Source organism: Vulpes vulpes, chromosome 2 (genome assembly GCF_048418805.1).
Source record: "Vulpes vulpes isolate BD-2025 chromosome 2, VulVul3, whole genome shotgun sequence".
In the NCBI taxonomy this organism is placed as follows: Eukaryota; Metazoa; Chordata; class Mammalia; order Carnivora; family Canidae; genus Vulpes; species Vulpes vulpes.
In genome coordinates this window covers 114,808,525-114,831,884 of record NC_132781.1, presented here as the reverse complement: position 1 = coordinate 114,831,884, position 23,360 = coordinate 114,808,525, and the positions used below count along the sequence as shown (strand labels likewise).

At 48.6% G+C, this 23,360-nt stretch overlaps 2 protein-coding genes across 9 annotated transcripts in view; one reads left to right on the top strand and one right to left on the bottom strand.

The window, feature by feature from the left end:
* TASOR2 (transcription activation suppressor family member 2) overlaps positions 1 to 18,779 on the top strand; it is a 77,333-nt gene extending 58,554 nt beyond the window's left edge. For 6 of the 8 annotated variants that reach the window (XM_026016871.2, XM_026016889.2, XM_026016862.2 and 3 more), the window contains 7 exons: positions 1,515 to 5,375; positions 12,851 to 12,976; positions 14,014 to 14,167; positions 14,899 to 15,004; positions 17,002 to 17,183; positions 17,633 to 17,747; positions 17,886 to 18,779. In XM_026016871.2, coding sequence (XP_025872656.2) covers positions 1,515 to 5,375; positions 12,851 to 12,976; positions 14,014 to 14,167; positions 14,899 to 15,004; positions 17,002 to 17,183; positions 17,633 to 17,747; positions 17,886 to 18,060 — 4,719 coding nt within the window. In that variant the 3' untranslated portion in view covers positions 18,061 to 18,779. The other 2 variants (XM_072749628.1, XM_072749627.1) reach the window with 1 other exon arrangement.
* Positions 18,780 to 19,566: 787 nt separating this feature from the next.
* Positions 19,567 to 23,360, bottom strand: part of GDI2 (GDP dissociation inhibitor 2) — a 28,260-nt gene continuing 24,466 nt past the window's right edge. The window contains exons 8-11 of the mRNA XM_072749625.1: positions 22,093 to 22,264; positions 20,770 to 20,914; positions 20,584 to 20,638; positions 19,567 to 20,501 (exon numbers count right to left, since the gene is read on the bottom strand). Coding sequence (XP_072605726.1) covers positions 20,355 to 20,501; positions 20,584 to 20,638; positions 20,770 to 20,914; positions 22,093 to 22,264 — 519 coding nt within the window. The 3' untranslated portion in view covers positions 19,567 to 20,354. The remainder of the gene's footprint in view (positions 20,502 to 20,583; positions 20,639 to 20,769; positions 20,915 to 22,092; positions 22,265 to 23,360) is intronic.

The following is a 23,360-nucleotide window of genomic DNA, read 5'->3' as shown; positions in this document are numbered from 1 at the left end:
AAGAGCAGACTGCCCAGTGAGCAGGGAGCCCGACCCGGGGCCTGACACGAGGCTCGGCTCGATCCCAGGACCCCAGGATCATGACCTGAGCTGAAGGCAGATGCTTTACCGACTGTGCCACCCCGGTGGCCTAGAATAGTTTTTAAGGCTCATATGCAGTAATAAATATTAGAAATATTTAATAAACCTTAAACTGAAATTGAATATATTCAAAATTATTTGTGAAAACAAAAGCAGGAACAGTAAGTACAGTGCCAGACTCCACCAAGTCAGTCAGTAGCTATTTGTAAATATGGAAAATACACTTTGTTTCTTTCTATTGTTCTCAGCTAATGTTCAACAAAACCAGATAATCACATTTTAACTGGAGCAAATAAAAAAATCGTATCAAAAGTCTCTAAGTAACTGGATTGACAAAATATGTGCCCCTTTAAGGATTCAGCCTCCCTCTCTCCCAGAATTCTTTTGCATGGGTTTGGGCACCTACAGTACCTGTCTTAACATTGAGTAGACAGTGTTTCTTTATCTGGGGTTACACTTGGGGGTTGTGGGTCCAGGGGCGAGCCTCAGAGAGCCTATGTCTCCAGATGCTCATCGTTATCATCACAAAGCACTGATGGCTTGCTGTGGGCCAGACAGTGGTCTATGCCCTGTGCTCACATTAGCTCAGTCTTACACAGCCCAGTGCCATCCTACAGATGAGGAGACTAAGGCACAGGGAAGCATGCCATTTGCCTGAACTCACATAGTAAGTTGTTAAGCCTAGATTCAAAGCTAAACATCTAGATATTTCTCAGATTCTGTGTACATGTGTATGTGTTTATTTACTTTTTCCTCATAGGAAAGTCCCAGATGACAGTGTCTTTATGTCTGATTGATGCTGGTGTTTTGTTGTTGTTGTTTTAAGTTTTTATTTATTCATGAGACACAGAGAGAGAGGCAGAGACATAGGCAGAGGGAGAAGCAGGCTCCCTGTGGGGAACCCAATGTGGGATTCTATCCTAGGATCTCGGGATCACATCCTGAGTGGAAGGCAGATGCTTAACCGCTGAGCCACCCAGCGTCCTGATGCTGGTGTTTAAAATACATTATTCTTTGCTTTAAAAACTCTCTTTTAATCTTGCTGAAAACATTTAAAACCAAGTTGTTTTTTTTCTCTAGTACTACGTGTCTGCATTAGGTGATGCTATTTAACAAACAAGCTGCATTTTCAGTGTTTACATTGTCATTGGTCCAGCCACTTCTCTTCTCAAAAGACAATTTAAAAAAAAAAATTGGCTGTGCAGTTAAAGTTTTGAAGCTCTCATCTGTGTGTATATTTAAAGAAAAATTTCTATTTGGGGCTTTTGTAGGTATCTAAAAAAGAGAGGGATGTGCTTGATTTCTACCCTGTGATATTATTAAAAATCAGAAGATTCAGAACAAACTGAAATTAATTCTTGTCCGTTCTGTTCTTCGTTATATGTAAATGTGATAGTCTGTTTGACTCTTGATTTTTCTTTTTGTCATTTCAGGTAATTGGGGAAAAAGCCAAACCAGACTCCTCAGATAAAGTAGAGACTTCTAATCTTGTGTTTTCTAGTATTGGAAGTACCCAAACTAATGGACTTTCTGTTCCTAGTGAAGATAAAACCTTTGAACCACTTGATAGCTCAAGAGTGACTTACAGTGATACTGTCACACAAACCACGTTCAGCAAGACTTATGATGGGCTCAGCGATCAGTCGGTGATTTGTCATAAGTCTGTGTACAGCACCCTTGAAAAGGAAGTTGATGTTTTTCATGCAACAGTACAGGCAGAAACCAGTACTTTACAGGGCCTTATCCAGCATAGCAGCCCCATGAGCAAAGAATGTCAGCCTTCATCGGAGAGGACGGATGATACAGAGTATGTGATAATTAATCTGGAACCAGTTACTTTCACTTTTGAAGAAAATACCTATGTACCAATACAGTCAGAAGTTGTAAATAAAACCGATAAGCCTGCAGCCTTTAATACAGAGTTGATTAAACAGGTGTCACCTGCCTCAAGTCTTAGGCATCCTGTGTCTGCATTTGAGAAGGCACAAACACAGGGCCTTAGGGATGTTCCCTCTCTAGCAATCTCTGGAGAAAAAGATACTAACTACCTTTGTGCCTCTCCAGTAAGTGGAGAGACTCTTGGAAATGAAATGTGTTTGCTACAGAAAGAGATTCCAAACGTTCCATGCTCATCATCACCATCTGATAATTCAGTGATAGCAGAGGCATTGTCATTAGTTAAAAGCTCTAATTGTTCATTACCCAGAGAAGAAATGAAACTCTCTCAAGAATTTTTCCTGCAGACTCAGAATCTCTTTGGCATATCTTCAGAAGAGATCATAGAGCCGTCCCAGGTTGAAGAAGTGGTCTCGGCATCTGCCTCTGCCACTTTGGGAGGAAATTACTCCCATAACTGTATTCCATTAGTGGGTAACAAAGCAGAGAGCTCCTCAGAACCAGTGAATGATGGGAGTGGTCTAAAGAGTGAAAATAGGAATTTGGAATCCTTTAATTCAGCATTCACCAAACAAACCAGCCTCTCAGTGAGTAAAGAGGATGCCAGCCTGGAGTCCTCAGAAGAAGATTCTGACATTGATCTCATTCTCAGAATATCGCCACCCACCAGCCCCAGAGAAGAGATGCCAGCAGAGGAGCTAGAGCCACAGCGGGAGGCCCCACTGTCAAATTTGGAACTTCAGGATATGACTGAAGAAATAATTAGGCCAGAAGAGGTGACTCTCCTAGAAAACCGAGAAGCGACTTCTGCTAATTATACATCCACTTACCCTTCAGTGCCAGAGAAATCATTGGAAAGTAAGGAGAGGAAAGGTGATAATTTACAGACAGTTACCTTGATACTTTCTAAAGAAACCTGTGCCCTTGAGATTGCAGAGGAGGTGAATGTTACCTCAGACTTTCCCTTTGCTTCTTTAATTGAAGAAGTGTCACCAGCTTCTAGTCCTGACCCCGAAGATCTAGTTGAAGCAGCACAGCCATCTCAGACACAGCCTGAGATGGCTGTGTCTCTGTGTAGTTTACAACTTGCTGGTACACAAGGTGAGAGAAGCGACAGATTCTCCCAGATTGAGTCTGTAGATTTGGCTGTAACGGAGAAAGAAAATTCTTCTGTTGGTCTTACCCATCCAGTGGTACAAGATAACTTAATTGGTGTACAACAAATGCAGCCTTCTGCCAAAATGCCTCTAGTAGGAAGTAAGCATCCAGGCAGAAAAGATGGCTGTTTGAGCTGTCCTGGTAAAGTAACCAAGGAAATTGTCCCCGGGGAACATGGCGAGGGTCTCTCAGAAGAGGTGCCATGTGGTGATATGGAGCTGAGCCAGCCTGCCTCAGATGCCAAGTACAGAGAGGACTTCAAGCTTTCTCTGGAAAAATTAGTGACATCAGGAGATCCACTGCAGCCAGTTAGTGTACAGAACAGGAATTCGGACTTAAGTCATCTTGTCTTGGAGCCTGGTGAGCCTCCATTTAGCCCTAGAAAGATTATTGAAAATAAGTCTTTGGCTGACACAATTGTTTCTGCAACTGCCCCAACTGGTAGAGTAGATCTGTCACTAAAACAGCAGCCCAACCCTAAAGGTATTAAGAAAAATCTCTTTAGCAGTGGTGTGAAGACAAATGAAGCCGTTTACACTCAAGCACAGTCCTTGAGCTCTGGCTCAGTTGGCGGAGCTGATACACAGACACACGAGCACTCAGAGATCCCCAAACTTGCTTTTTCCTCAGATGGTTCCAGACCCGTGAACACAGAGACTGGGTTCCAGACACAAGAAATCTCCGTAGTCAGAATGGCCAGTTTACTTAGGAATAATGATGCTGAGGCCAAGCTCCATGAAGAAGCCACAGATCTAGGAGGTGTTGACTCCCAGCCAAACACCACATCTCCAAAAGACAAGCAAAAAGCAATCCATACGCAGCAAGATGGGGCAGTGTGTGAAACCAGAGATCTGTTGAATGCCAGGCCTTTGCTCACGTATGTACCCATGGATTTTTGCCTTCAAATGGCTGTCGCTGGTGAAAACACGAGTAGAGAGCCTTGTGCATCCATCGCTCCCCAGGCTTGTGCCCCTCTTGTTTGTGAAGTCTCTGAAGAGCAGACGGCAAATAAGGGCTCTGGTGAGGGGCTCCGAGCCGAGGAGGACTCGGGTACCCTGGGTGGAGACGTGGATGTCGGTGTGAATTCTGACATCCATTATGAGCCACTTTCTGGAGAGTCTGATCATGACTCCTGTGGGGACGGTAGAAATCCCAAAACGGAGGCGGAGGGTTCCTGCACTCTGAGGTATAGTCAAACCAAGAAAGAAGAAGATGCTTCAAAAGATGATTCTGACTCTTTCCAGAGCCTAAGTAACAGTGATAATGAAGAGTGGGTCTACTCTACCCAAGCCCCAGGGCTGGAGATGGGCATGGCTCCCAGACACTGGCTTGTTGGATTCAAAAAAGAAGACAGATGTGTGCCATCTTATGTCCAGATCCGAGACCTCTGTGGCATTCCCAGGATTTATGCTAATTTCACCGTCACTAGAGAGCTCACGGATACCACGAGAACTCTGCACAGCTTGAAGAGGCACCCCAGTTTCACTGCAAAATGTGGCTTGCTCAGCTCCTGGACAAATAGCTGGCAGGTGGCAGATGACCTCACACAGAACATTTTAGATCTGGAGTATCTGCGTTTTGCACATAAGCTAAAACAAATTGTAAAGAATGGAGATTCTCGGCCCTCTGCTTCCTCCACTGGTGTCTTTCCAAAGGAGCACCCTCTCCAAATTGGTGCTGAAGCTTTCCCTCTGACAAAAGTATCCAAGTCCCCGGCTCTGCACCCCGCCTCCCGGAGTAGAAGTCCCCTTGTGGTAACAGTGGTGCCCTCGGGCACCAGGCAGCGGAGTCTGCGTGGGAGAGACCATGCACTGGGCACTTTGGATGGTTCTTCCTTTTGGAAGGAGAGCTGTGGTCGCAGTAGAAATCATCTTGCAAATTCTGAAAGAAATCAGACTGGGTCGTTCCACCTCAACAAACTGAAATATAACACTACTTCAAAAGAATCCCGGAATGATGTTTCACTTATTCTCAATGAATATGCTGAATTCAGCAACATGATGTTGAATAGCAACCTCGTGGGTTTCCCAGAGAAGGAGTCAGCTGTGGCTTCTGGAGAGGCCACCTCTCGAGAGGTGTGTTCACCTATCCCGCGGGCAGCCTCCTATGAAGATGTGATCGCAGACCTGTGTACCAGTTTGCATGTCAAACTGAAAAGTGTGGTGAAAGAGGCCTGTAAGAGCCCCTTCCTGTTCTACCTCTTGGAGACCGAAGACCAGTCGTTCTTTGTGAGGACAAAGGTAAAGTGCCAGATTCGTCCTAGACTTTGCATTATTCTGATTGCCACCCAACTTTGTTTTAGAGGTAATAACATGTAGCACCCTTGGCTTCAGAGAGAAATCATGACACGAAGCGGACTTGGAGTCTGACAGGGCCTTCTGTATCTGCATACGGAACGTTGTGCTACAAGCTCTCCCGTTTGTGCTCTATCTGAACACGTGTACAATGTTCTAGAATTAGTGCCGTGACTGATTTTTACACCAAAAAGTTACCACTCCAAAGTCTCATACCAGAAATATGACTCCTATTTAAATATAAGCACAGATAGATTCCAAAGGTAGAATTCAACAAAAAACGAGTACACGTGTCCTCCATTAGTATGGATAGTTGAGAGAGACCATTTGGGTTTGGGGTGTTTTCGAATATCGGGATAGCTGACATTCTGGTGAGCACATGCTCCTGACCTTTGAATGCTAGGGCCGCAGTCTGTCTTGATCACTGTGAGCTTTCTCCTTTTATCCTCTCCGAATGCATTTCTTTTCTCCTTGGGGAGAAGACTTTTCCTTCTGCTTTTAAAATACACTGTCAACAGGCAGCCTGGGTGGCTCAGCGGTTTAGCGCCGCCTTCAGCCCGGGAGAGATCCTGGAGACCTGGGATCGAGTCCCATATCTGGCTCCCTGCATGGAGCCTGCTTCTCCCTCTGCCTGTGTCTCTGCCTCTCTCTCTCTCTCTCTCTCTCTCTCTCTCTCTCATCTCTCATGAATAAATAAAATCTTTAAAAATAAAATAAAATACACTGTCAAATGCACAGACAGGCTACACAAATGGTGCCTTCCCCTGGGCCCCTGCTCTTAATCCCTCTGAACCTTTTGGAAACAGGTTGCACGCAGGATGCCCCACTGCCCCTTCCTGCTAAGCCTAAGTGTGTGTGACCTTTAGGTTTGGAGGCTGAGGTGCCCAAGGGCAGGGACACCCCTCTAAGTGATCACAGCCAGTGACCCATCATGCCATGTGCTCACCAAGCCCACAGACCTGGCCGTGCGGCCAGCGTCATGAGTTGCTTGTCGTGTCTCAGCGCCCGTCAGCGCGCAGTAGTTCCTCTGTCATTGGTTATCTCCTGTGACCTTGATGGTATTGAAGAGTGAAGGCCAGTTACGTGGTAGTTTCCTTCACTTGACATTCATCTCTTGCTTCCTCACGATTTATGCATGTTAGGCGAAAATCCCCGCATACGACTTCCTCCCCTCTGTGTCCTGTGAGGAGGCCCGCCAGCTCCCTTGTCCTGCGCCTGGGTATTAGTTGCTGTCACGTGAGGATGCTTCTGCCGGGTTCGCCCAGTGTGAAGTTAGTAAATGTGCTGTGGTTATTAACACGCGGGGAGCTAGGATGGGACATCTGAAAATACCCTCTTCCTCATCACACTTCTGCCCATTGACGATTCTTGCCCAACGCAGTGCCTGATATGATGGGTGCCGCGTGGTGTTCCAGTCCCATGTTCCTTGTAAATTTAGTAGTGGGCGCTCCGCTGCAGGGAGGGCTTTCCCTTCTACCTCTTTTGCTGCTTTATGTCCCATGAAGCCGCACTCTATCCCATCGTACTCAGGGTTACCGTCCAGTCCCTCATCATGAGTGGCTCCTTCACCCCCCTCCCCCTTTCCTCCCCCTTCCCACGACCAGCAGTGTGTTCTCTGTAGTTCACAGTCTGTTTCCTGGTTTGTTTCCCTCACTCTCTTTTTCCCTTTGCTTGTTGTTTTTCTTAAACTCCACTTGTGAGTGAGATCCCGTGGTCTTTGTCTCTGACTGACTTATTTCTCACAGCATCATAGCCTCTGGCTTCGTCCACATCGTTGAAAATGGCAAGACTTGTTCTTTTTGATGGCTGAGTAATAGTCCTGGGGGGGGTGCGCACCTGTGCACGTGTATGGACATCATCTTTACCTATTTACCTATTGATGGACATTTGGGCTGCTTCCATAATTTTGGTGTTATACATAATGCTGCAGTTAGCATAGGGATGCATGTGTCCCTTGGAATTAGTATTCTTGTATTCTTTGGGTAAATACCTAGTAGTGCCATTGCTGGATCGTAGGTCAGCTCTATTTTTAACTCTCTAAGGAACCTCCACACTATTCTCCAGAGTGGCTGTACCAGTTCACATTCCCACCAACAGTGTAAGAGGGTTTCCCTTTCTCCGCAACCTCACCAACACCTGTTGTTTTTTGTGGGGTTTTAAAAATTATTACTTACTTAAGTAATCTCAGCACCCAATGTGGGGTTCAAATCACGACCCAAAGATCAAGAGTCACGGGATCCTCCAACTGACCCAGGCACCCTTCTTGTGTTGATTTTAGCCATTCTGGCAGGTGTGAGGTGTTATCTCCCCATAGTTTTGATTTGCATTTCCCTGATGATGAGTGATGGTGAGCATCTTTTCATGTCTGTTGGCCATCTGGATGTCTTTGGAGAAATGGCTGTTCATACCTTCTACCCATTTGTAGTTGCATTATTTGTTTTTGGCTGTTGAGTTTGGTAAGTTCTCTATAGATTTTGGATGCTAATCTCTATCAGATATGTCATTTGCAAATGTCTTCTCCCATTCCCTAGGTTGCCTTTTAGTTTTGTTGACTGTTTACTTCATTGTGCAGCAGCTTTTTATTTCATGTAGTCCCAATAGTGTGTTTTTGCTTCTGTTTCCCTTGCCTCAGGAGACATACCTAATAAGTTGTTATGACCAGTGTCAAAGAGGTTACTTCCTGTGCTATGTTCTAGGATTTTTATGGTTTCAGAAGGCCTCACATTTAGGTTTTTAATCCATTTTGAATTTATTTTTGTGTACAGTATAAGAAAGTGGTCCAGTTTTCCCAATGCCATTTGTTGAAGAGATTGTCTTTTTCCCATTAGTCTCTCACGCTTTGCCAAAGATCAATTGGTCATATAGTTGTGGGTTTATTTTTGGGTTTTCTTTTCTGTTCTACTGATCTGTGTGTGTGTTTTTGTGCCAGTACCACACTGTTTTAATCACCACTGTTTTGAAATATAACTTGAAGTCTGGAATGGTGATGCCTCCCATTTTTTTCTTTTTCAAAATTGCTTTGGCTATTCAGGGTCTTTTGTGCTTCCATAGATTCTCTGTTGTAGTACTGTGAAAAATGCTGTTGGTGTTTTGATAGGGGTTGAATTAGATGTGTAGATTGCTTTGGACATTTTAACATACTTCTTTTGGTCCTTCATTGCTTATGGTAATGCTCAGATTGTCCCAGACACAGTCAGCAGGTCTTAAAAGCTGGCTTGTCCTTCTGACAAGTCCCCATAATTGTTTGGATCCTTTCTTCCTTTACGGTATAACTCCATTTACAGATTTATCTCATATATTCCTTGGAGTGGAATTTCTCTAAGGAGTTGTGATTTGTTTAAGTGAAGAAGAGCATTTGGAATCAGTAACTGGGCACTGGGTGAGCTCAGTGTGATTGGGTAACACTGACTCCAGGCCCTCTCAGCAGAGCCAAAAAATATATGGATATTTAAAAAACTAAAATGGGTGCACACTCATACCCAGTTCCAGTCCAGCATCAGGAGGCTTATTCTGGCCATCTTTGCCAGAGTAGCAGGTCTCCCCCCAGAAAGCCAGCTCCCATCATCCCAGATGCATCTGCCACCCCACTTACATTCCCACTGGACATCCAACCCCCTTCTTCAGTGCCTGGACCACCAACCCAAAGCTGCTCCCCAGACACACCGCCTCCCTCAACTATGCTTGCAGCAGGAACTAGTTCAAAGGACAGCAGTCTTTAGTGTACATTCTAGAGTCCAGCATTTAAGGGGAGGGGAAATGTTGCCTTTCTGTCATGATCCTTAAAGCTAGTGGGACAAGGAAAACACTGGTAAAGCACACAGAGTAACGTAAAATTGACAGTTGAGGTGATGGCGCAGGTGTTTGGACATTGCTTTGAAAGGATAGGCCTAGTCAGGAAGGTTGGGACCTTTTTCTGAAGGAAGTGATGCTGGCCTGTTGTACAAGGCATGGACAGCTAGACTAGTAAGTGTGTAGGTTCTGAATGTTCACCTAGATTTGTTTCAGAGTGCACTTATATCAGCGCCTCAAGAATTCCAGAGTATCTGTCTGTCACGTGGTAAGTGTCACTTGGCAGACCCACAGGTGTTGAATCACTATGTAACATTAAACAGCTGAAGATACTTGTGTCTGTCATCGTGGCAGAGTGTGTTAGGGGAGGCCAGGTCTTTTTTTTTTTTTTTTTTTTTTTTTTTTAAGATTTTTAAAATTTATTTATTCATGAGAGAGAGAGAGAGAGGTAGAGACACGGCAGAGGGAGAAGCAGGCTCCACGCAGGGAGCTCAACGTGGGACTCGATCCCAGGACCCCAGGATCAGGCTCTGAGCCAAAGGCAGACACTAAACCACTGAGCTACCCAGGGATTCCTGGGGGAGGCCAGTTCTGAGAGTTGCAAGTGGCCTCCACAGAAACCACGTTGGTGGCAGCTCCCTGGTTGCCCTGCTGCCCTCGGGGTCAGCATTGTGGAGGGCGTGGAGGCCCTCAGGCCAGAGGGCTAGCCCCCCCCCCCCCCCCCGCCCCCAAGAGCTGGGTCTGGAGGTGTGGACAAGGTACAAGTCCCACTAAGGCACTTGGATGAGCCTGAATTCAGTGGGCGAGGCCCTGGAAATACTTCTAAAAGATAAAGAACGTTGTGTGTGTGTTTGAGAGCCATCTCTTCGGCTGCAGTGTGGGGAATGGACTGGAAGCATGATGGATAAACAGGCCTTCATGTGAGCCTAGACTCAAATATGTATTCTTCTCTATAGTGGCTGATGGCTCCTATTTTATACCATTTAAATATGATTTTAAATAATTTATATTAAAAGATTTTTATTCCCCATCAACGATCCATTTGTTTTCCAAAGTTTTTCATAAATGGTTGCCAGGTCTGTTTCTGCAGCCCCTCCATCATCATTGTTCCAGTTTCCATGTTGCTTTGGTAAGCAGTGTGGTTGAAAAATGAAGTTTTGTTTTTTTGTTTTTTTGTTTTTTGTTTTTAAGCTGCTTGGCCTCCAAAACTAATCTAAAAATTATTATTTTTTTTTACCTTGAATTGAAGTTAATTTTGTTTGGCTGATTACATATACTGTACCTTGACCAGTGCTGAAATAAGGGGGCAACTCAGTGGCATCATGCCACAGTGAGCAAAAGACCCGGTTTCTTTTTGCTTCCATCTTCTCAAAAGCAACAGCACCATTCTTGTCCTTGACAGAGCGCAGAGGATGCTGGGTTGTTTTTTTTTTTAATAATAAATTTATTTTTTATTGGTGTTCAATTTGCCAGCATACAGAATAACACCCAGTGCTCATCCCGTCAAGTGCCCCCCCTCAGTGCCCGTCACCCATTCACCCCCACCCCCTGCCCTCCTCCCCTTCCACCACCCCTAGTTCATTTCCCAGAGTTAGGAAATCTGCTATCTCCCTTTCTGCTATTTCCTACCCATTTCTTCCCCCTTCCCTTTTATTCCCTTTCACTATTTTTTTTTTTTTTTTTTTAAGGATTTCTTTATTTACTCCTGAGAGACACAGAGAGAGGCAGACAGAGACACAGGCAGAGGGAGAAGCAGGCTCCCCGCAGGCAGAGAACCGGATGCGGGCACAGGACCCCAGGGTATCCCTTCCACCTCCCCAACCCCCCCCCCCTTTCACTATTATTTATATTCCCCAAATGAATGAGACCATATAATGTTTGTCCTTCTCCGATTGACTTATGTCACTCAGCATGATACCCTCCAGTTCCATCCACGTTGAAGCAATGGTGGGTATTTGTCATTTCTAATGGCTGAGGAATATTCCATTGTATACATAAACCACATCTTCTTTATCCAATCATCTTTCGATGGACACTGAGGCTCCTTCCACAGTTTGGCTATTGTGGACACTGCTGCTAGAAACATCGGGGTGCAGGTGTCCCGGCGTTTGATTAGGATGCTGGTTTTTGTGCAAGAGAGAGAGCGTAGTAGCCACGTTCAGTTCACATCTACAGCTGGACTGCTTCGAGACACCACACATGGTTTGGGAGTGTGTGTTGTGTTTCATGATCATATTTATCTCGTGGCCACTGTTTACAACAGAAAGTAAAAGATTGGGGGCCCCTGGGTGGCTCAGCAGTTGAGCATCTGCCTTCAGCTCAGGTCGTGATCCTGGGGTCCTGGGATTGAGTCCTGCATCGGGCTCCCCGCATGGAGCCTGCTTCTCCTTCTGCCTGTGTCTCTGCCTCTCTGTGCATCTCTCATGAATAAATAAATCATTAAAAAAATAAAGTAACAAATTTTGTGCAAAGGTAAAACTATCCTTCAAGCGAGAAGGTGGGCATAGTATAAATTAAGCGTCAGAATAAAGTACTATCAAGATAATCTAGAGCAAAATGTTTTCAAAAACTCAGCTCCCCTGGAAGTTTTCTGGCCTGGGGAGTCCTGAGGCACTTGGGAGAGATGGGGTGTCCGGCCCCACTTATCTGTAAGATGCGGAAGCTCCTTTATTATTATAGAAACTCAAAGTGTGTGACCGAAGAGCCCAGGTTTCATGGGGTGTGGTAAAGGTGTTGAATGTCTCAGAAAATGTGTTCCTTCAGGTTATTTATTAGTAAACGAAGTCAGAGCCGAGGATCTGTACTGAGACGTTTCGGTGGGCTCTTCGTCAGATCTTACCTGGAGGAGTTTCTTTGAAGTTACGTTGCTGTGCATTTTGAGTTGAAGTATCGAAATGATCAAATTTGAGTTGTTTTGAGATCCAGGGACACTGTGCTTTTACAAAGGAAATAACAAGTGCTGGTCAGACCGTGCTCCTGGTGCCAGGAGAAGCCTCGGGGTGTGCGGTGGAAACGTCCAGAATCCTTCAGACAGAAACAGTGTCTGCATCACAGAGGGGTGTGGAGTGAAGGAATTGCTCGTAATTACTCGAGTAACTGCCAGTCAGGCCTGGGACAGGTGGTCCTGCCGGTGCGGGAGCATCCAGGGGCTCCCCGGCCATTCATGATGTTCCGGGGGATGCAGCTTGGCCTTCCCAAAAGTTGTAGGAGCGTTTCGACTGGAGGTGGTATTTTGAGGGTGAATATCTGCATCCCCAAGGTAACAGCCTCAGATTGCATGAGAGCCCCGTGTCCGTGCATTAGTCTGCTCTTGGCCACTTCGTGGACATAAGGATTGATTAGAAAGTGCTTTCCTTTTAAATGAACCTCTAAACCCAGTTGTTAGTGATGCCCGGGAGCCATCTGGAAAGCTCGTTTAGAGATGAAATCTTAAAAAAAAAAAAAAAAATTAATTAAAATTAAAAAATAAGTAAATTAAAAAAAAAAAAGAAGTAGGACTTAATTGCCACCCATGTTGCCTGGTTAGGATAGTTTAGGGACTAGGATGTGCTTTTTGATGTGCTTAGTGGACTATGAAAGTAATCCTGTGCAGGTGGCCCTTCTGTGGTAATAGTTATTTGTAAATCTTTCAGAACATCCTGAGGAAAGGAGGCCATACAGAAGTTGAACCTCAGCATTTCTGTCAGGCCTTCCACAGAGAGAATGACACGCTCCTGGTCATCATCAGGAATGAAGACATAGCATCGCGCCTGCATCAAGTGCGTCTGCCCCTCTCTTACAGAGCTGTTCAGGCATTTTATGGGGTGTCCCGCGGGGTAGCTAACTGACCGAGGCATTTGTGGGATGTGTTATGGCTCCGAGTGAAGACTTCCCTCCTAACTAGGGAAGAGCCCCGGCGAGGGGGGCGGTGTGGGGACATGGTCTCAGCCCAGATTGAAACCCACACAGCAGGAGTGAACCTTCCTTTACAGGGACTGGCAGAAGTTTTCTTAACTCTGTACTGATATTAATGTGTCAGTTGAGTAAAAGGGGTTGCCTGTCCAGGGAAGCCCTCACTGCACAGCCTGGGCTCAGGGCAGCTGTCGGTGTGGGAGAGGAGCCCAGTGCCTGCTTCCCGGCTCTAAGGTTCCCCCCACCCCCAGTGTCAGGCCCAGGGGGTTTCAGAGACCTCTCGGGAAATAGATGAGATGTTAGGGTCCTCGCAGCAGGTGAGATGAACCGAATCCATATTCCTTAAGGGAGGTGCTGCTGGGGTGTGCTGGGGGTTATGGGAGGTGTTGCTGGGGTGTGCTGGGGGTTATGGGAGGTGCTGCTGGGGTGTGATGGGGGTTATGGAGAGAGCTGGGGTGTGACGGGGGTTATGGGGAGATGCTGCTGGGGTGTGCTGGGGGTTATGGGAGGTGCTGCTGGGGTGTGCTGGGGGTTATGGGAGGTGCTGCTGGGGTGTGCTGGGGGTTATGGGAGGTGCTGCTAGGGTGTGATGGGGGTTATGGGAGGTGCTGCTGGGGTGTGATGGGGGTTATGGGGAGATGCTGCTGGGGTGTGACAGGGGTTATGGGGAGATGCTGCTGGGGTGTGATGGGGGTTATAGGAGGTCCTGCTGGGGTGTGACAGGGGTTATGGGAGGTGCTGCTGGAGTGTGCTGGGGGTTATGGGAGGTGCTGCTGGGGTGTGAGGGGGGTGCAGAATTCTAGTCATTTAGCTTAGGTTTATTTTCAGCTGCTCCTGAATCTTGCAGTCCTTGCATAACAGTGACCCCACCAACCTCTCCCTTTGGGTCCTTTGTGTTCGCTAGATCCCCTTTCTTCTGAAGCTGAAGCACTTCCCCAGTGTCCTCTTCGCTGGAGTGGACTGCCCTGAGGACGTGCTCCAGTCCACCTACCAGGAGCTGTTCCAGACTGGAGGCTTTATGGTCTCAGATGACAAGATCCTGGAATCCTTAACATTAGGTCGGTCTTGTGTTTTCCTTCCTTGTTTCTGTCTTTAAAATCTAATTGGGTCCATTTCTCTTCCCCCAGCGACCCAAACACTACTTTCTCAAAGAGATTAACTCAGAAGTCGCTGTCAGTCACCACCTTGTGAGGCCTTCATTTGTGCCCCGTGCTCTGCTGAGCCTCCCTTATGGCTTGCTGTCACCCCCGCCCCTGGCACGTGTGCTCCTGGCCTCTCGGGGGCCACCTGTTCTCTTCATCACCAACCCCGCTGGGAGCACTGCCTGACCGTTCACCCTTGCCTCCTACGCCTGCCCACAAGCCCTCTCTTCTGCATTTCTCTTGTTAGCAGTCCTGCCGTCTGGGTGATGTTCTGGAAACATGCCTCTTAAGTCTTGTTAATTATGTGCCAGGCACTCCTAATACTCTTCTCCCTGGGCAATGATTAGACGGAGGAGGTGGTGATAGCAGCCCGGCGGGCGGGCCTTTTGGTATAATCAAACCCTGCCCCAGCTGATGTCATACTAGAGCTCCCTGTAGACGCCACTCCTGGCCCATTGGAGGGGGTGGACCCCCACAGCCGGAATTCTGCACGGAGACTGGAGTGGGGAGTATTTGCAGGTGCAGGATGTGGACTTCCCGCTTGTGGGGTCCCTAGGATTGGTGTCTGGGTGCCGGGTAGCGGGCCTAGCCGCCCCCCACCATCACAGTTTCTGGGCCCCACGAGACCGCTTCTCTTCCGTCTGTAGCTCAGTTGAAGGACGTGGTCAGAACCCTGGAAAAACTGAACAGAAACGGAAGGTGGAAGTGGCTGCTCCACTACAGAGAGAACAAAAAACTGAGAGAGGACGTCAGGTGAGGCCGCGGGGCGTGGAGCCTGTCAGGGAGGCGGGGAGGCTGGAACCGCCACCGAGGGTTTGAGGCCCAGACTTTGACAGCACTGGAGGCCAACGGAGGTCAAACTCGGGAGTCCTGAAGTTTGGGCTCTGCCGCCGTGAGCCGTGAACCTGGAGGGACTGGAAGCGTGGCCATGGGCTGCTGTGCTCCTGGGCCTGTGTCGGGGGTGGGGTGGAATCAAGTCACCAGTCACAGGATGGAACAGGACAGGAACGTTCCCTTGGTTTAGTCGTTCGGGAACCAGCAGACTGGAAGGAGGCGGCGGGGCAGGGCTTCTGGGCAGCGCTGCTTTCCAGGAGGAGCCCCAGGCCATGGGGCCTGTGCTGCGGTGGGGCTGCTGCCGCTGGGCCCGGGGTGGATGCGTGTGGAGCCGCCAGGAGCCGTTGCAGGCTCCTCGGGGACCAACCGGCGGGCGGCCAGTGTCGTACAGCGGTTGCCCCCACACTCCAGGGATTGGGAGTGGCCGCACGGGCGCGACAGCAGATCTGACCCAGGTCAGACGAGGAGCTGTGGTGCCGGGCTGCAGGCCCAGAACATTCGCCTTAACCGGACCACTGTCCTCTGTGCCCCACCGCGCTTCTCCCTCCCAAGGACAGACAGAGGCGGGAGCAGGTCTGGGAGAGGCTGTACCCGGAAAGCACTAGTGCAGGAGGAAAAAGCGAGCCAAGAGGTCTGAGCAGACCCCAGAGCAGATGCTGCACGTCCAGGGGGTGGGGGTGGGGGCGGTGGAGGCGGTTAACCAGCCCTTCAGAGTAGAGGCTCAAGCGCAGGAACGCACCACGCACCGGTCCACCTGGCAAGCACGGGTGGATTTCCATGTTTGGACATTAGGTAAATTGGTCCGCCACTGCCAGCCCTCGGATATGCACTCCCACCACAGTGGCCATCATGGGCCCTCGCCAGAAAACGTCCTGTTCTGTGGCCTCCGGAAGCCTTCATCTCAAACTAAAAGCAAAAGAACCTTAGCTTTTAAAAACTTCTGTTTCAGCAAAGATGTTTATAGTAACAGGTGGATATTAGTAACCTCAAAACCAGCCTCCGACCCAGCTCTAAGCAAATATGACCAATAAATGGATTCCATACATTCATAATTTTTAACACATTTGCAAAATAAAGATTTTGCAAATATCTTACTTATAAAAAGCGGGGCTCATAAAACATGTGGTATGATGCCACTTAATTGTTTGTACATGAAGGGTAGAGCCTGAAGGAAACACAGCCCTGTGACATGGCCAGTGTCAGTGCCGCTGGAGACGTGGGGACCTGGAGGACTTGTTGGCTTTCCTCCAGAAAGCCGATGGACAGACGTGTAGAAGTTAGAGGAGATTTTAAGGGAGGTCACAGGGCACTGGGGGCTCGTTGGGTTTGTCTGACTGGATCTCCGCTCAGGGCGTGAGAGGAAGCCCCGGGTGAGGCTCCGCACAGAGCGTGGGGTCTGCTAAAGCTGCGGTGTCCCCCGCTCTCTGCCCCTCCCACCTCTGCACACTCTTAATAAAGAAGAAATTTAAGGGAGTGAGAAATGACCGTTATGAAGCAGCAACTTCCTAATGAAGCTGCTAATCTGACTAAGCAGATCAGTGGTGGCCCTAGAACGGGGACGGGAAGCATCCCGGCACAATCCCTCCCGCAGCTGGGGGCCGCTGGACCTGCACACGGAGATGCCCCCCTGGCTTGGAATGAGGCCTGCACGTCTCAAAAATGTGTGTTGACAAAGGGAGGAAGTAGGCCTGTGCCGCTTGAGGGAACCTGCGGGGCCACAGCGAGGTCCAGGAAGACAGGTGCATCGTGGGAAGCGAGAGAGGAGGGAAGCAGCGTCTTGGGAGTTTTGAGTGTTTTCACATATTGTGAAGACAAGAAGTCGAAGAATAAAAGCTAAAAATGAAGACACAGTAAAAAGTAAACTCGCAAATTTATACTGAACCTCAGCTTGGCTAACATTTCTGCGTCTATTACAGAGTGGATTCGGTCGCACATAAGAAGAACCTAATATTGAAGTCCTACCAGAGCGCAGAGCTCATCGAGCTGCTTCATTACCACCAGTGTGACTCTCGAGCAGCAACAAAAGCAGAACACTTAAAATGTCTGCTGAGCCTGCAGATCCAGCACATCCAGGCCAGGTTTGCGGTCTTCCTAACAGGTAAACTCACAGCCTTCGTCCAGGCTCCTCTAGAAACGTCCAAGATCAGTGCGCGTGTCCACCCGGCAGCCAAGAACCAGCCTTTTGCTGTGTTGGGAGAAGTGTGCTGAAGGCCCAAGACACGGGCCACTGGGTTCGGTCTGGCGCGCGGCCCCAACCCACATGTGCCTACGCACCACACCCTAGTGCTCCAAGGCGAGACCCAGGGACCCTGTCACCCCGGGAGGACGGGGAGGACGAGCCGCCCTTCAGCAGTGGTGTTCCGCACCTCGGCAGCTGCTCCTGACCCCACACCTTTCCTCCCTACGACAGTGTGCCCCCCCCCCCCAGAGATGAAGCAGTTCCCTACAAGTTAGTGGGTGTTTTGTTTTAAAAAAGGGAGTTCTGATGCTTATAAAGTATATACATCAATGAATTTTTCACCAAAAGGTATTTTTTTCTTTTTACAGAAAAGCCCACTGTCTCCAGAGAAGTCTTTGAAAATAGTGGCATCCTTGTTACAGATGTAAATAATTTCCTTGAAAATATACAAAATATAGCAGCTCCGTTTAAGAGTAGCTATTGGTAAGAACACTTTACAGAACTCTTCTGTGTGAACGGGACGTGACACGTACTGACATTTGCGTCTGTGAGGAAACCGGTTGTTGGCAAACTCTGTTCTTTACCTTCTACATCATGCTATAAATTTTAAATCTGTATTAGGGGTGGAATTGCTGTTGGCTCAGCCTACTTGAGGGAACCCACTTCATCTGAACGGCACATGTCGTCACTGGCAGTTCACCTTGTTCCCGGGACACAGGAGACGGTGACCATGAGGTGCCTGGAAGTTGTCCCCACTGGACCGCATCCTGCTGCTGAAATACCAGTGTCCTGTTAATCAGGGATGAGCGGCAGCTGGCCTAGACCGCAACGCCACTGCCAACCAATTCCTGGTTTCCTTTTACTTTGAAAATTTTTTAGATAAACAGAGTCGTTTTCTCATATTTGAAAAATCAATGTTCTACAACTTGGAAGTTTTCATTTTCTTACATTTTGCTATAAAAATCTTGGCCGTTATTCAAGTGGAACATGAGCTGTCCACTAGCTTTGTTGCAGTGTTCGATATTATTGTTTTAAATTAATTTCATTTTATACAGAGAGCCTTCCAAACTATTAATTATAAGCTCCATGCTAAAAACAATTTTACAAACGTTTACTTATTAGTTGTAGCAAAAATAAGTGTTTGACCGATGGCTCGGTTTTTGCATGTCCACGTCCAGAAGGCATACGTAGTGCATGGTAGTCCGTCTTAAAGGCTTGACCGCCCTTGTGAAAGCTAGGCTCTTAACTGGGGGATCTGCTGTTATTCTAGCAACACTACAGTCACGTTGCTGATTTATAAACTGTTTTCAAGAGCTCAGTTTTTGTAAATACTGCACTACAAAATCAATTCTGAGGAAGAAAATCACTTATTTATGGTATTAGAAATAATTTCTACAGTAATCTTTAAACTCAAAACCAAGCAAAAGATGTTTGTAGATACATAGTATCTACTTGGAACAGAGGTTTTTGTAACTAATTTGTTTCATTTTTTAAATAAAGACCCCTGAAGATCAACTTTCTGGGATTCCTTTAGAGCAAAACTTGAATTTGTGGGGAAAGTGGTGGCAGTTTTCAGACCACTTGACAGAAGTGGCTCTGCTCCCCCCAGAGCAGGGCGCCGAGCCCTGGTTAGGACAGGCTTCCCTGGCCTTTCACCTGCGCTCTGGACAGTCCGCTCCGAGGCCTGGCTGCCCGATCTGACCAGTAGCCGTAGGTGGCACGATCGGCGTGACAGCACCTGCTGTCACTCCGCTCTCAGAGGTCAAGCCCCACCCCCCCTTGAAGAGCCGCCCTCCCTCCCCCCCCCGCCCCCCCACTTCCATCCCACCTTTTCTAGAACTGTTTGTTTTTACACCTGACCACGGAGTAGCCTTCTCTGCATGGTCCGCCGTCCTCGTTCCCTGCGGGCCTGGCTGAGGGTTGCAGTCATGCCACACACATGCTACCCGAAGACTGGGAAGACCCTAAGGATTTTCAGCCCAGCATGCGCCCTTGCCTTCGCCCACAGGCCTGGTGGACAACTTGAATTAGGGGAAGGAAGGGCTTGCTGGGGTTTTAGATACTCCTACCACATGGAAAAGCAGGGGTTTCTCAACTGGGGTCAGTCTGTGCCCCAGGAGATGTGTCAGGAACCTAATTTGGGGTCTACTCACTTCGAAGCCAGGCCACGGGCATGCTGCTAGGCGTCCGGATGTGAATCCCCCGGGGCCATCGGCGCGGAGTCGGCATGTGTGCCTGCACAGCAGCCAGCACAATGCACGCCAACTCTTATGCGAGACAAAGAGACCAATGGAGCAGGAACTGGTTTCCAGAGTTTGGCTTTATTTTGCAGTACAGAAATCATGTGGAGCCGTTCGAGACAGACACTGAAGTGGAGGCCCTGTCAAATCAATACTGCATCGCAGCTTGGTCCGTTGAAGAAGCCACACCTGGGATACAAAAGAAGCTTCTACGTTTACCTGCTTACAAGGGGTTTCTTTCCCCTTCGCGCTCATCCATTTATAAGGTTAAAACACCGCACACAGGCTTCCTCCGAAAGGACTCTCAGGGTCTGCAGTTGGGTTAGATTTTAGGCTCATGTCTCCCCACTCGTGGCCGTGTGCCATGGGCACTGTCGGAGTAGTGGACAGGACACAGCACGGGAAGGTGGGGGGCAGATGTAGGGCTGCTGTCCCGTAGGGGAGATTCAGTCTTGAATCTCAACGCCAGGGGGACAGATGGCACGCAAGTGGTACTGCTCCGGCTCCGGAGCAGCAGAAGCACACGGCCGCGGCGGCTACACTGATTAAAAGATACAAAGTCTGTATCAAGTGCTCCGTACCAGGATCACGGATGTCCTCAGACTGCTCCTCCACTAGGGAGAGCCAGGGCTGGCTAAGGTGAGCAGACGCGGTGACCTGCCAGTGCGGAGCAGCCCCGCCATGAGACACGTTCCTACATGATATTAGAAAGGGAAGGATTATTTACTGGTACAGCGCCCTGCAATCGCGGTGCGGATTACAGCAGCAGGCCTACGCTATCGGGGGCGAACAGTATGCGTCATTTGCCAGAGTTAGGTCTGTCCTAGCGAGATGAGTACGTGCACTGCTCCTAGTCTTCCCCGTAGATGTCGTTCTTCTTGCGCTTCATTTCCTCAAAGTCAAACTCGGAGCCGGTCATCCTCTTGTAGATGTTCTTAATATCGTCACAGGTGGTCTCAAAGTGAGTTGTAGCATCGTACGTGCGGGAAATAAAGATCTGTGAATGAAATCACCAAGACGTGAGGCGGGCATCTCCCCGCGCCGCCCATGCCCGATGCCCTTCTCAGACCGCCACTCACCTGGCTTTCCGTCCCCAGGTCTTTGGGTACAAGGAGGTCGCTGATGCTAACGAATCTGGAGGGGGAAAGAATGAAGTCAGCAGGTGAGCTGCCCCCGGCCGCCCCTCGTCCTCACTGCGCTCCCCTCGCTGCGAGGTCAGAACTCAGTCTTGGATCTGAGCTCATCGAAAGGGACCCATCACTCACTTCTGTTCAATTGGTTCCAGAAGCTCCAAAGCTGGTCTGATTTCCTTCTCGGGTTCCTTGGTCTCCACCGTCGTGCTCACTATGGCGATGTACTTCCCTTGCGCGGCCACATTGTGTGCAGAGGAGATCATGCACACGTAGATGTCTGCAAACGAGTAACGCCGTCTCACTGCCAGGGTTCACAGGCCTCAGCCGTGTGTGCGCAATCCACTCTCCCCGTATTTCATCAGGTGGAATTAAAATTGCTTGGACCAGACAAAACCTTCTAGGCTGAGGTGGCAACTGGAGGCCGACGGCGCCCTCTCCGTTCCAGATAGGACCGCATATGCAAGTACCAAGCCACTTGCAGCCTCCTGGGGCTGTGGGTTTCCGTGGCCAGAACTGCCGGGCTTACACAGCTTGCTTTCCTCCAGCTCTGTGGCCGCTAACCGGACACCTGACAACCCCACTGACCGCACTGTCTCCTTCCTCTCCGAGCCCTGCATCTAGAAAGGGGCTGAACAGCTAAGGGACAGTTTATTAAGGACTAGCTTCTCGTTTACTTAATTGAAGTAACAAAACGACCAATCAGCACAAGCTACTCTTCGTTTCGCATCCCGTCGTCTACTGCCCCCTCTGCGTGCTGCTTAGTAAGTGCGTCATTTCCAATACGAAAGTCACTACTGAGCTGCTTTCCTCTCAAGTTCACCAACCCTGGGGTCTGCGTGGGCCCCCTGCATGTCCCTTGGGTGCAATCCTAATAACCCACGATTCTGGTTTCTTACATGGAAAAAACATACCAGTAGTTCTGTTTAAATGCTGATAACCCTTCCTAAAGTTGAATTTTCGATAAATAGATTTAGGGCTTCCACCTCTAAGGATGGTGGGAAAAGGTAGGGGATGAAAACAACTGCTCACCACAAGGAGATTAGGAATTCCTACTTTAGAAGTCCGTCCTGATGCAGTTGTCTTCTAGCACACTGCTGAAATCCAGCCTAAGCTGGCTCAAGACCACAGTAGAGCTGGGCTGCCTAATGCCTAATAAGCCATGACCTGCCTCCCCACCCCCATGCCCGGAGGGGCCAGGAGGCACCATGACCACCTAGTCCAGCCAGCTCAATTCCTCATTCTAGAATGAGGGAAAGGAGGCCCAAAGTGGGGGCCAGCAGGAGGGCGAGGCAGGGCTCCAGGGCGGAGTTGTGCCTTTCAATGCAAGGACCTCACATCCCTGTGAGCTAAAGCCATCGGCTCTCGTTTCCCATATGCGACCTAAAGTTTCTTATAAAAGAGCAAATAAGGATTCTAACAACGTGGCCCAAACATCTGCTGGTCTTCACACCTCACCTGACTTCCGATTGACCTGGTTCTGGGGGATGATGATCTGGCAGGAGTTGGCGTCATTGGTGTTCTTGATGGGGTGGCTGAGAATGCAGATAACCCTGATGACCTGGCCCACCTTCTCTACCCGGTCTTTGACGTAGCTGGGGTCACAGATGAGCTGCTTGCAGCGAGCAACCTGTAGCAAACGGTTGAGCTCCCATTTATAGCAGTCCGGGTCCCCAAGGCTTCCAGCTAGACTACTGACGCCACTGGGCCGTCAACACGTTCCCTTCATAAGGGTACCTGTCAATTACTGCTCAACTACAGATCACCTAAAACTAGTTTTGCCAACAACCCCCCCCCCCCCCCCCCATTCTCCTGGAACAGACCCGTGCATTCGAAGTCCTGTTCAACTGCTAGGAAACCAGGTGCACAGTGTTTAGAAGCACAGGATTCAGAGTCGGGCAGACAGGTTTCTAATCCTGGCCGAGCTTAACCTCCAACAGCTGTTGCTGGATTAAATGAAGTACCGTATTTAAGGGCTGTCGCTATATGCGATGTGCCTGGGGAGACGGGAATGTTTATCTCCCGCGAGGGAACCGCCGTGGGGAAAACAACAGGAGATGACCCCCACACTAAGCGCTCTGAGATCCCAGATGAATTGCTCCCCGTTTGTCCCTGTTCCCTAAACCCGTTCTGATGGACACACAAGGCAGTTACAAAGGCTCCACGGTAATGACTCATTCTGACGGCCCACCGCTGAGTGAGGATTACGTGGGCCAACCCACGCAGTGTCTTAGCTTCTGAGCAGTGCCAGCTATCAGTACGAGTTGGCAGCTCATGAAACACGAATGAACTGGTCAGCGGACCCTCAGCATCAGCCTCACCTAAGAGCTCGCAAGGACACAGACCCACCGAATCTGAATTAGCACGTGAACAAGGTTAACACATTCGTACTCAATCCAAATCAGAGAAACTACTTGAAACTCCACCCAGCCAGCACTGAAGCTAAAACCCAAATTAAATAATAAAATGCCCAGTATTCACCAGGCCCACCCAATTCCACTGATAAGTTATAAATTATATAAATTATAAATTATAAAGCTACATTTAAATGAAAATTCAGGAGACAGGCACCAACCTACACTCCATAAATAGAGCACCTACCACTAAGGTTTCATCCATAACGTATAACCCAGTCTTCAGCAATAACCAACAGTAAGATTTTTGTAAAATAAAGCACAGTGGGCAGCCCTGGTGGCTCAGCGTTTAGTACCACCTTCGGCCCAGGG